Raw genomic sequence first — 13,500 nt, 5'->3', positions numbered from 1 at the left:
CAACACAGAAGAATTGAGGGAGTCAAGAGGCTTCTTGATTGAATAGTGATGAGAAACATTTATTCACCTTTGCTTCCAAATAGGATGACGACAAGCAAGAAAAGAGGAACCACACCTATGGCAATCAAAGCGTTTCTGAAAATTCAGAGAGAAACATGTTGCGCACCACCAATCCCTTGGTCTAGCACGATGCAACTGAGATCTTGTGCGAAAAGCATAGAAGGAGATTTTCCATGGAGACGGGGTCTGCTGTCAGCCCCAATCAGCGACCCAACACGAAAGCTTCTGAAAAAAGAAAGGCAGGTCAAGCAGTGCCATGGAAGAACATGCTTCGAGAGGCTCCCTCCTAACAGCTCGGATAAATTTTCTAACGTCCGAGATATATAGAGAACTCGCATCCAAACATGAACCGAATACCTCTGAGAGATTGAAAAATAATTGATACTTGAGTCTGAATAGCAGGCCAACATTGAAACCCCATCGTCGGAAGACAAATGTTGGGCCCTAATCATTAAGAGCATCCTGAATGATATGGAGGGCCCACTCATTTACTCCCAAAGAGTGATCGGAAGCAAGACCCTAGAAAATGCGCGATGAGTGACTCATGAGAGAGGATAATATGATTTGGGATGTTGAATGGTAGAATGGGGTTGGACGCCACCGGAGGGTGCCACGAAGTCGGATAGTATTCCGACGAATTTCTGGTGGGTTTCAAGTCATGGGTGGAGCGATTTTCTGGTGGATTTTAGGTTGTGGGTAGGTTTTCATAGTATGGAAGGAGAGAGAGAGAGAGAGAGAGCACCTGGTTGTCGAAAGCGTGGTGGACGGTTGCAACCGGAGGTCGACATAGGGCTGGAGCACAGTGAGTGAGCGAAGGCGATGCAACCCCTAAATCTCCAAAGAACTGGGGTAGTGGGTGACGGTTGTTGTCGACGCCTGATGCAGAGAGGCACCTGCTGACGGGAAGACCGCGCTTTAAGGGTGCTTGACGACGGTAGTCGACAGGGCGATGGTAGAGGGGCGATGGCAGATGTGGCAGGTATTGCACAGTTTATCACAAGTGAACAGGGATTTTCTGGGGTTGAGTGGGTGAAAGATGAAATTCCACTAGAGGGGGGGTGAATAGTGAAATTCATTGCAGATCGATATATAAAAAATAAGAAAATTAGGCACAACACAATAAACATAAGATTTATACTAGTTCGTCCGAGTTACTGACCTACATTCAGTCTCCAAGTAAAACACTTGAGCCTTTCACTATAAAATTTGTGTTACAGGATAAATAGTACAACACCCTCTTCCTCGGGGGTCTACTTCTCTCAACAGAGAAGGGAAACACTCTCTTCCTCAAAGGTCTACTTCTCTCAACAGAGTAGGGATACAACAGAAAACAGAAAGTTACAACACTTTCCTATAGAACCTTCATAATGATATGCAGAGTGTGAATGCATGTATGAAGATTCTCTCAGATTGTTCTCACTGCAGAATAATCTTTAAGGAGAACAAAATGTTCTTTTTCTTTTTCTTCACACACTTGATTCTTTTGTCAGAGAGTTTTTCTTGTCTTTTTCTCTTTCTTTTTCTTTCTTTTTCTCTTTCTTTTTCTAAGCTCTTTTTCAGTGTGTCGAGTAGGAATAATTCTCTTTGAAAGCTCACATGTATCTTGTGAAATATTATTTTGTTAGTATATATATAGACCTTAAAAAAGTAGTCGTTGCTTTTTGAAATGCTTTGAAATAATTGTCCTTTTGTTATGTGAGATGTCAGGACATCTCAAAAACAACTTTTGTAAGAAAGGTGTGAAATAATATGTGTACTATATTGCTTTTTCAAAAAATTGTCATTCCATAAATTAAATAACTGTTAAGTAATAAATTTTTGGTGTATTTAAATAATGATGGTTTCTTCATGTCGTCGTTTCTAAATTAAATGTATTGAGGTACAATATACATTGGTGTAATTAAAAATGAGATTTAATTTGTAATAGGTTTTTTCTTAAATAAATGTTTTGTAGTACATTGAACGTTGAAGTACTTAGAAATGTAATTTATATTGTAATTTGTCTTTACTCAATTAAATGATTTATAGTACATTAATTATTTTATTACAAATTGTTACTTCTTTATTCAAATGTATGTAAGTACAATAAATGTTTGTTTAGTACTTTATTTTACAAATGGTCATTTCTTGAGTAAATGCTTTTGAAGTACCATTTAATGCTTACTAAAAGAATGATGACTTCAAATATAAGTCGTCACTTTTTGAGTGAGTGTTTTTTGAAATTATATTTAATGCTTAAAAAAATAAATGGTCATTTCTTATTTTAATAAAATAATATTTATTTTCTCAAATCGTCATTTCTAAAATGAATGATTTGAAGTTCAATAAATGCTTGAGTAATACTTATATTATAAATAGCCATTTCTCAAATAGATGATTGTGTATTATAAACCAATACATCTTTTCACAATTTGTCTTTTCTTATATAAATGTTTATGTATTATGAACCAAAATTTCTTATGTAAATGTTTGTGTATGCATTTTGTCTTTTCTTACATAAATGCTTTTGAAATCATGAGCTTTTATATCTTGTCAAAAATGTTTTTTTCATAAATGCTTGTATGAAGTACAATGATTTGTTTCAAAAAGGTATTTTTGAAATACTCCAATGTACATAACGTATTTTTTTTATGAAAGCTTTTCTTTTTGTAAATGAATGGCTTGTATGATTTTAAAGCATATAGGCTAATGTGAAATATGCATGCTTCTGAAGGTTCTGTTACATATGACTCTAAAGAAAAAGAAAATCTTCATCTTGAAGTAGCTGATCTTCTTGGATAATCTTTAATGCATCTCTTTGGCTCATCAAGCTTTTGCTTTAGAGTAGTATGATTGCATCAAATTATTGCACTTGATAAAGTTGTTTTCACTCTTCTTAAGTGAAATAACCTTGCATCAAATACACGTTAAATATATAGCACATCATATTCAGTCATAATATAACATATTGAGTTTCAAATATAAAAACATATCATATTTATCATATCTCATGAAAGCATATCATTTTTATCATGTATCATATATATGCATTATGAAAGCATATCATATTTATCATGTATCATCAAAACATAGTTTCTCAACAAATGAGAGATAGAGGGAATGGTTGGACTGCGAGAGTAGGAGGGGATCCAGATGCTTGACGTCTCAGGGGAGGTACGGTAGATAACGAGATGGTGGTGCTCGACATCTCAAGGGAGGAATAGGTAGGGACGTGGTGGTGGAGAAGAGGAATGCAAAGGGGAAGTGTTCAATAGGAGGTAGCCGCAGATAGAGAGAGAGAGAGAGTTGTCTCTCCTCTCTGAGTGAGGGCCCATATAGGGTTTTTAGAGAGGGCCCATATGGAGTTTTTATAAATCAAGAGGAACTCCCTAGCGAGGACATCCTATGTTATTTTGGAATAGAAAGTCTTTTATTTTCTTATAGAAGTCTTTCTAACTCAAGATTTTCTTATATATATATATATATATATATATATATATATATATATATATATTACTTTCTAATTATCTTATTGCTAATAAAATTTTTAGTTTAAAAAACTAAAAATTAATTTACCTTAGCGTAAATAGATTATGAATTTTGGCAATGAGTCTAAGATCCATGTCATAAATGGATCATGGATCTTGACAATGGGTTCAAGATCTATATCAAGATCCACTTTAATGTCAACCACTATATATTAATATATATTATATATATTGTTTTAATTCCAGTCATCAAAAATATTATTATTAAATTTAAAATTAGAGAAAAAATGTGAGTTATTACAGTTTGTTTCATTTTTCATGAAAAAATGAGGTCATCTCTTTCCCACCATGGATGAAATATATACCCAGGGCACGTTTGGAAGCAAGAAAAATTCTCATAGAAAAAGAACATTTTGCCTATGAGAACTTTGAATATGATAATTGTTTAAAATAAAAAAAATCACTTGTTTGTATAACATGAGAAAAATCTTTAAAAAATGAAAGAGAGGAGGGGTAGTGGAGCTTCTCTACCACCGCTGCTATCTTCGATTCGTCGTCAACCCACCAGGACGGACAACACCTTCCCTTCTCTGGTGATCATTCTCCTAAAGGCATTGATGCTGCAAGGCGACGAGATCTGGCTTAATGACAAATCCAAAGGACGATTGTAGGAGGGAGTGACTGTTGAGTTTAGGCTCTACGAGTTTCTGCGAGAAGACGTTGCTCGTGTTGATGGGTGATCGTCTTTCACCTGAATGAGCGGGCCGAGTTCGAGGAGGCATTGGCACCTCCCACGGCTGAGCCCCATCTGCAATTGACCAAAAAGATAGGAGAAGTCGTTCAAGAGTTGTTGGGTGGCCTCAAGGTCTTGTAGCATCGAGATGCCGTCGATGAGGATGTCACGAGCATTGAGGTTGGACCTCAGTTGGCTCGATTGCAGGTTGATGTCAGGGAGATGCAGGGCAGGGATGTTGGGCTGAGTCCAACCCATGGACGAGTGACGAACCCTGCTGAACAGAGACATCAGCAACGCGAGGACGATTGCCTGAGAGAAGGGTGACATGCTTGATGAAGGCAAACTAAGAGAGTCAAGGGACCTTGGAGAGGTCACAATAGCCGGTGGGTGGGCGGAAGATGAAAATGAGAGAGACAGCTCCAAATGCAATTTTCCTTTGGTAGGAAATATTCTTTCACCCATGGAGGAATGTTTTCTATAAAAAAAGTATACTTTTTATAAAAACTCTTTACCTTCACTTTTCCTACATCTTTCTTATTTTCAAACATGAAAAAAGTGTCATGATGGCACAAGTGCCTAACTTTTCTACCACCTTTCTTTTTTTCATGTGGAAAAACCTTCATACCTTCTCCCATATAAAATGACTTTATTGAAAGGCTAAACTGTCTAAGAGTTTTTAAAAACTCATACCTTTTCCCATGAAAATGACTTCCTATTCATTGGAATGAAACAAAAGTCCCTAAGGTCTGATTGTTTCACACCCACTTCCATGCAAAAGGTCCCTTTCTCATGAAAGTGGCACTCTTTCCTAACTGGGTTGAAACGAACACCAGGAGGAATAGAGTGATCGGGGCCCACCTGTTTTCTCCTAAAATAATGGGTTTCAAAGGAAACTCGCATCGCATCTCTCCCCCTCACTCCTGGAAAGCATTTTCTGCCCAAGGGGGTCTTTTGGGCGATTTGGCTTTCTGTCATTTTTTTACTATGTGAAGCCAACCACCCTAAGCCTGTTTGTTTCATTCCAATAAAGTGAGAAAAGGCTGAGTTGGCAAAAAAAATTGAGTCTTTTCTCACCTTGGAATTAAACAAGTTGTAGCATTGAGGGATAGGAATATGTTGAGCTGGCAACTATTTTTGTCATTTTCAGCCACATTCTCATCCTACTAGGGATGGCGGGGGACAAGGTCTTCACCCCCGCCTCGTTTCAAAATTTAAACCTCCATCCCGACACGGGGATGGATTTTAACCTCCACCCCCGCCTCCATCCCCGTTTTATGTCCTACATCCCCGGTCCAAACGGGGTGAGGCGGGGCGGGGCGTTGTTTCCCCTCAGTCTATAGTCATTCTTTAAAGGATTGAGAACAGGGCGGAGTGGGGAAAGGCGGGGATTGAGACAGGGACGGGGCAGGGTGGAGAAAAGTGTAAGTCTATGCCTGCCTCCATCCCCGCACGAGGATAGATTTTAGCGTTCATCCCCGTCTCCCTTCCCGTTTCATGCCCTTCATCCCCGGTCCAAATGAGGCGAGGCGAGGCGGGGCCTCATTGTCCCCGACCCACTGCCATCCCTACATCCTACCATCCCATGCTAGCAGCTCTGTGGGCCCCAAGCATGAGAAAAGTGTTATTTTTCATTCCAATCTCCTGACAATGAAACAAGCAGGCCCAATATGAGCTTGTTTGGAAGCAAAAAAAAAATAATAGAAAAAATGCAATAAAAAAGAAAATTGACAACCGTTCTAAACCAAAGAATTTTTTTGGAAGAAAAGTTTTTTTAAAAGTGTGATTTAAAAAAAAAAATCACCTAAAGGAGTGAAAGAATTTTTCTTATCATTTTTTTGCATTAAGGCAACCATTTACCGACAACACATCTCATTCTATAAGCTGCCGCAAGAAGAACTTGCTCAATCTTCATCTTCCTCCCACCCACCACCAATTCCAGTTCTCTCTCTCTCTTTCTCTTTCTCATGCTCAAACCACATCTCTCTCTCTCTCTCTCTCTCTCTCTCTCTCTCTTACCATGTTCAATGTTAATGCCAATATGCTTGCAGCTGGAAAGAGAATTTTTAATTGCACTACTTTGGACTTGCCTATTATGTACCTTGGCTTGCCGTTATAAGTGAAGCCCCTCTCTTCAACTGCTTGGGCTCCGACACTTCAAAAAGTGAAGCGCAAATTGCTTTCGTGGCAGTCGTCTTATCTCTCTAGCGCTGGACGTCTAACCTTAGTCAGACATGTTCTTTCAACTATTCCAGAATTTTTCATGCCTCTGTTTGTGATTCCTGTGGGAGTAGAGAAGCAGCTGACGCGCTTGCTGGTAGGCTTTCTATGGTCTGGGTGTAAACTCAAAGGTAAGCATCACTTGATTGGTTGGCGTTCGGTGGTCCTACCTCGGCGTATGGGTGGTTTAGGCATTCCGGTGCCCAGACTGCGAAGCATTGTTCTTGTCGCCAAACAATGTTGGTTGGCCCACCAACTGGATAACCCTTGTGCTAGTTTGCTTCTTGCTAAATATGGGGATCCAGCTCTTATTCTGGTTCGTTTGGGAACCTGAGGTTTGGCGCTCTCGCACTTGCGTAAATCGTGGTTGAGGGCTTTAGCCTGCTTTAGAGACCATTTTAAGGTCTCTGGAAATTTTGGTCAGTGGTTGCAGTGGGCGTTGGCACCAAGCAGAGAGTTTCTCACCAAAAAAGTCTATAGATCGTTGCTACCGCCAGGGGCTGATTGGTTGCTCGAGGATGTGCTTTAGGCGAAGGGTCCTTCCTCCCGTTCTCGAGTCCTGGCTTGGTTAATTTTGCACGATAGGATCCAGACCCACAGTAATTTAAAGAAGTGGGGCATTCAACTCCCGAGTTGGTGCGTGCTTTGTCAAGCTGCAGAAGAATCTATGTTTCACTTGTTCTGGTCTTGCCCAATATTTATGAAAATCTTTAGCAGGACCTGGAGGCATCCAAAAGTATTTGTTAAGGAGGAGTCCTTTGCGCTAGATCTGATCTTGGGGCCGGTTTGTATTAGGCGCAGCAAGAGGTGGAGGTTCATTTGGCGGACGTGGTTGCTTACTTCTTGGTGGTTTGTTTGGATGGCGCAAAACGATACTCATTTTCGTCATATTCCAGTTAACATTCAAAACCTGGGGCATAAAATCTTGGTAGATGTTTATGTGATCTTGCGTATGCATCTTAGTGATCTTTCACTCCCTCCTGCTGATGCTACCTATCCTTTGTCGCAATCTGGGCAAGCGGCTCCGGCGTGAGCCCATTTTATCTATCGATGTTCTTTTCTCTTGTGCTTTCTTTATTTGTTTTGGCTTTTGTTCTTGTTCAGTTCATGAGTTCAACATTTTGTTGATCTTCATGAATAGTAATGTTGAATTACTTTAGGCTCTCTCTCTCTCATTTTTCTCACATTTTTGACTCTATTATTTTCATGCTACACAAGCAAGCAAAAAAAATTCATTTTAAAAAGTTACCATATCAAAACTTTTCAGAGGCAAAATTTTCTCTTCCTGTGATTTTTTTTTCAAGCTTCCAGACGTAAGTAAACATTTTTTCGAGAAACCCATATTTTCAGTATATCAGAAATCTCTCGCTGGTACTGGTATTCTTCGGAGAACAGGAATTGTGGCACTGATTTCACATAAATCAGGTTTTACCGATTATGTTCTCATGAAAGAAGCTGGGAATTATGTTCAAAAAATGATGAAAATTAAGCCGATGGGAATAAACTCGTGATCTCCCTTAGATCCTCCAACATTACGTATAATCAACGGTGCCCCCATTTCCACCAAATTGGGCGTCCCATCTCCATGAGTTCCCTGAGCGGTGATGCTGCAAGGCTCTGCAGAGCGATCCTGGCAGCGAGCAACGGGAAGAAGACGGCCAGATGGGGTCCCTCCTTGGAGCAGACCCTCCACAACCTCGGCTGCCGGCGCGTCCTCACACCTTCTCTCGTCTCCCGCGTCATCCTCCCCGGCCTGCTCGACCACCACCCCCTCGCTCTCGGCTTCTTCGATTGGGCCGCTCAGCAACCGGGCTTCTCTCACACCCTGCAGACATACCAATCTCTCCTCTCCGTTCTCTCTCGTTCGAAACAGCACGCTTCCATCGAAAAACTCTTCGCGAAGCTCAGAGTCCAGCGGTTTGAGTTGGACCCGCCTTCGTATTCCTCGATTATACGATCTCAGTTGGTTTGCGGGAAGACCCATCTCGCGTTTTCGACGTTTATGGCCGTCGAGAGGTTTCGAGAGATCGATGGGCGCGTCTGCAACTTGCTTCTCGGCGCCCTTTCTTCTGATGGGCACCTCGATTTGGCCGAGAAATTGTTCGAGAGGATGCGTTTCGGGAGGATGGGTTTCACGGAATTGGGGTTTGGGGTGTTCATTGGGAGGCTCTGCAGGAGCGTTGAGATTGAGAGGATGTTGGAATTGCTCGATGGGATCGAAAACGGGGAAATTCGGGGTGTTAAGGGGTCGATCGTCGCGGTGTTGGTCGCCGACGGGCTGTGTCGTGCGTCTAGAACTACGGAGGGATGGTGGGTGTTGGAGGAATTGAGGAAGAGAGGTTGTAAGCCGGATTTCATCGCGTACAGCGTTGTGATCGAGTCTTTGAGGAAGTTGGGTTGTTTGGAGGAAGCTCAGAAGGCTCTTAAACAGAAAAGGAAGTTGAGTGTTGCACCTAGACTTCACGAGTACAAAGAATTCATCCTTTCTTTGATCGTGGAGCGAAGAATTCTCGAAGCTAAGGAACTGGCGGAAGCGCTTCTAGATGGGAATTTCCCGATCGATGATGATGTCTATAATGAACTCATCAGTTCGTTAGCTGGTATCGATCCTGATGCAGCTATTGGATTTTGCAAATCTATGTTGGCGAATGATCGATTCCCATCCATTGATACTCTCAAGAATTTGAGCCAGAGCCTCTCTAGGTGTGGCAAGATAGATGAAATGTGGGATGTTTTTAAACTATTGGGGTTGAAAGGTTACTTCTCTGATACTCAAAGTTACAATGTCATGGTTTTTTTCTTGTGCTCGGCTGGTAAGGTGAAGGAGGCCTATGGAGTGCTGAGAGAGATGAGAAGAGATGGCCACTCCCCTGATGTAGTCACTTATAATACTGTGATGGAAGCTTGCTGTAGAGAAGACATGTTACGACCGGCTCGGCGGCTATGGGATGAGATGTTTGCAATGGGTTGCCCGGGTGATTTGCAGACCTATAACATACTCATTAGAAAGTTCTCCGATGCTGGTGAAGTTGATGTCGCGCACCGTCTCTTAGATCACATGTTAACAAGAAACGTTTTGCCAAATAAAATTACGTATTCAGCACTTATCAAAGGGCTCTGTCGAGAATCGAAGATGGATGATGCAGTTGAGATCTTCAGCAAGTCGCTGAAACAGGATGTTGTGCTTGGTGGGTCAACCTTGAGCACATTAATACATTCTCTCTGCAAGGCCGGTACAGTTAAAGTTTTAAATTGTTGTTTAAGCTTAGTTCATATACTTGGATGTTTTCTATTTTTGAACTTGTTTGAATTAGAGGTTGGGTGATCTAATTTTGTGGGTTTTAAATTGCTGTTTAAGTTTAGTTCATATAGTTGGATGTTTTCTGCTTTTGAAATTCTTTGTAGAGGTTGGGTGATCTATTTTGTGTGCTGGTGCTCTGTTAGCTAGATCTTTAAGTATGGATTTTGTATCCTCCAAACAGGTAACTTTGTCACAGCTTCGAAAGTTATATGTGAGCTCGCACCTTGTGATATGAAGGACTCAGATTGGCATGCCGTTTTGCTAAAAAATTTGGTTGAGGCAGGGCATCTTGAGATGGCAATTGAGCATATTGAATGGGTCAGAGGCAGTTCCCCAATGAAGTTGAAAGCAATAGTCACTGAACTTGGTGGATATCTCTCTACATCATTAAAGCCAGAACCGGTTCTCCAATTGCTTCGTGTAATGCATGAGAAGGGCCTGATCGCTGATTGTGGTCCATGGAGAAATCTATTCCAATTTCATTTGCCAGAACTGGGGCAGCAACATATATGAAGCCTCCAGGTATTCTTTCTGAACTATGTTTCCATTGTTTATGCCCAGTGCCTATGCTAGATGGTGTGGCTCTATGTTTGCTGAATAACACATCTGAGGGCTATGAGAATGTTGTCGTTGAGGTCCATTGGCAAAGCCCAATGCTTTTTGTTTCTGTTAATAACTGAATTGCTTGTTGAGAATGTGAGTTCTTACCATTATTATTCAATGAATGATGAGAAGAACTATAAGTGAGAAACCTCAGCAAACTCAAATCAAAAGCAGCCTAATTCTGCGGAGGTCAAAAGTAGCACAGGAAACACAATCTTGGACCCACTAACTATCAGGTTAGGAAATAACTGCATGGTGAGTTGGAACAAGATTTTATACAACAGTAAGGCTCTGTTTAGGAGCCATTGTTGGGAGTGGCAATGGCGGATTCATGGAATCCCTGCCATTTCTGTCGCTTGGTATCACAGTTTTGGGAGGGGAGACGGATGCCAGGGTGGAGTTGGGAGGAGCGAGGACATTAAAAATCGATGGATTTCAAAAACATCATTGTGGGGATGTTGTTGCCAAATTGGTCGATTTCATCGCCTCTCTCATGGCCCTTTCCAACAACGGCAACATCATCCTTTTGTGTTCTTTTCTGTCACTATCCAACTTCACATGTATGTTTTGTTTTGCCCAATCAGCATACTTTGTAATTTTTTTTTCTGTAGACAAATTGGTTGCAGATGTATCTACTGGGTTAGAGACCATTTTTTTCTATGGCACTTGTAACAGATGACACCAAATAATTGCTTACAGTGACGACTTCTTTTATACAGAAAACAGCGGTTTTGGACTCACTTCAGAAGATTTCTTCATTCCAGAAGCTGTTGAGAGCATTCATCAACGCAAGGTCAGTTTTGATCTTGTTAAAAAAATTCATCTTTTGCTCATTCATGGATAACTGTTGCATGTTGTTTGCAGTTTTAATCTTGTGGACGATGGAGAACACAAATTTGGTACTCATCTACCTTGGTAGCATTGGAATCAATGACCATCACTGAACAGGCAGTAGAGTTGCATTGACACTTGGATAGCCTTTATTAGTGTCATGAAAGAAAACGAGAAGCTTTAAACAGATGCAGTAAGCAACTGAACTTCATTGGTGAGGTCGAAGTTGCAAGTAGATCGAATCACCCACTTGAAATCCATGTTCAGTGTGATGGGCATGTGCTAGTTGTTTCAATGATTTTCAGACTGCTGCGAGTTCTTATGTAATAGACTAATAATATCTCTATCACAGAGTAGTTTATCCACCGCATTGACATGAGTCTCCAGGTGCATATGAGGTGATAGTAGGAGGGGACTGCCCATACTCCATACAGAGCTTCATAAGAGTTTAATCCTCAAGGCAGAATTGGAAGGTCATTTCACCCTTTACTTTGGTTGGTCCCCTATAACTCTATGAATAATTTTTTGGAGGCAGAGGTTGACAACCTCACATTTAACCATTTGTTTGTGGACAGTACACGAGATTATTTATAGCTGGGGTGCCTTGTATTGAAATAATTATTACCATAATTTACTTGTAAAGATTGGGTCGCAGTGATTGACAATAGCCATAAGCATCCTGTGGTGCTTGAACTCACTTTCCAAGAGAATTTTGAGCTACTTCATTGGCAGCATCAAGATGAGATAATGGTTTGAAACGAACATACTTGCTTAGGTGATGCACAGTTATAAATATTATGTTCTTGCCATATGATAAAAGAACTCCTCTATGAAATCCATTGCTTGGACCGAATCGGTAAGGCTAATAAGAAAGTGGATCTGATGAAAGCTCTCAAACTCTCAGTCACATGCAAGGTTCGCAGAGACGAAAGTCAATCTTATAAGTATGAATAATGAAGCTCCATTGAATCTGAATTTCAAGGATTCTCCTCGGCTCTTCACATATCGACAGTGAGTGAAGCTCCCACTTGAGTTGGAGATCAGGCAGGTTCCTTTTTTACAGTCCAATGACAGATGGTGGTGCTCAGAGAATTCAGAGACATTGAATGTCAAGAGAAGAATCTGAATGATGATGATCCAACACGACATGGTATTGGGCTGTTAGCCTATGCTTGAGTGGCGAGTGTAGGCATTGTACTAAGGTGGAACAGAGGGTGGAGATTGAGAGATCTCCGTAGGGATGACCTACCAAAGTTTGGGATGGCTGCATCCTTAATCCAACCGCTTAGAAGTTAGTTCTGAAAACTGCCGATATGCTGCTGTTTGATTACCTTTGTGGAAACTGAAATGTATACGTTCTTCAATTGTTCTCTGTTTTCTTAATTTCTTACAGGGCATGGTCTCACTGTCTAGTTCCTACACTTGTGAATTATTGGATGCGAGGTATTAACAGCAATAAATTTATAATTCGAATGATAATAGATTTGTGATTTGTTTTTGTTTTTGTTTTTTCTGATGCTCATTCCTATTTATTCTACCATCTAATCTCGCTCCACAAAACTTCATGAAACACAAATTCAAGACACTGGTCTTTCAAAATATTGGTGTGTTCTTCTAAGTCCGATGAATATCAATTGAAGAGGATCATTGATAGTTTTGGTAATGATCGTATCGTTTCAATACTAATTCTTGAAGTTGTTTAAGTACATACCCTTTCCTGCTCAAGGTCTGACCTAGAAGATCCGCTCCAGTCAGGATCTGATTAGGAGGACCCGCCCAGCCTCAAGATCCATTTCAGGAAAACCAGCCCAGCTTGGAATCCTATCCTGGCTAGAACTCTGGTAGAATCCCATCTAGGGTGGGACTGTGCTTGTATTTTTACTGTCTTGCTCTTTGTAAAGTCAATAATTGATGTACTTAGTTTACATATTTTTTAATGAAGTTTATTAATATTTTTCTCTATACTTTGTTTGTGATCATGTGAGTGCATGCCTTTTGAAGGAATATTCTTCTTCCTCGCCTGTTTGTTCATCGAAACACTTTTCTCCCTTCCGACTGCTGCCTTCGCCACCCTCCTCCCTGCTGTTGACCTCACCTTCACGCACCAGTGTGCTGCCCGGGAGAGACATCTCTCTGTCCCTCCCTGCAGCGTGACCACCTGCCCGGACACGCCACCCCCTCAGCTGCTACCCGGCCTGCCCGCACCGTGCCCAACCTTCCTGGACAGCATGCCTGCACGTGTCGCCCTGCCCAACACACACACCTTCCTCCTCCGTAGTGCCCCT

At 41.2% G+C, this 13,500-nt stretch overlaps 1 protein-coding gene across 1 annotated transcript; it reads left to right on the top strand.

Moving 5' to 3' along the window:
- Positions 1-8,055: 8,055 nt before the first annotated feature.
- Positions 8,056-12,694, top strand: LOC149816394 (Tetratricopeptide repeat (TPR)-like superfamily protein). The gene is made up of 4 exons (XM_089986763.1): positions 8,056-9,713; positions 9,963-10,303; positions 11,104-11,177; positions 11,249-12,694. The coding sequence occupies exons 1-2, from the start codon at positions 8,066-8,068 to the stop codon at positions 10,292-10,294; spliced, it is 1,980 nt and encodes a 659-aa protein (XP_089842889.1). The 5' UTR covers positions 8,056-8,065; the 3' UTR covers positions 10,295-10,303; positions 11,104-11,177; positions 11,249-12,694.
- Positions 12,695-13,500: the final 806 nt, after the last annotated feature.

The sequence above is a fragment of the Nuphar pumila genome, chromosome 14, assembly GCF_984573655.1.
Source record: "Nuphar pumila chromosome 14, dmNupPumi1.hap1.1, whole genome shotgun sequence".
Classification (NCBI taxonomy): domain Eukaryota; kingdom Viridiplantae; phylum Streptophyta; class Magnoliopsida; order Nymphaeales; family Nymphaeaceae; genus Nuphar; species Nuphar pumila.
The sequence above is the reverse complement of the archived record's forward strand: the minus strand, read 5'-3'. Positions and strand labels throughout refer to the sequence as shown.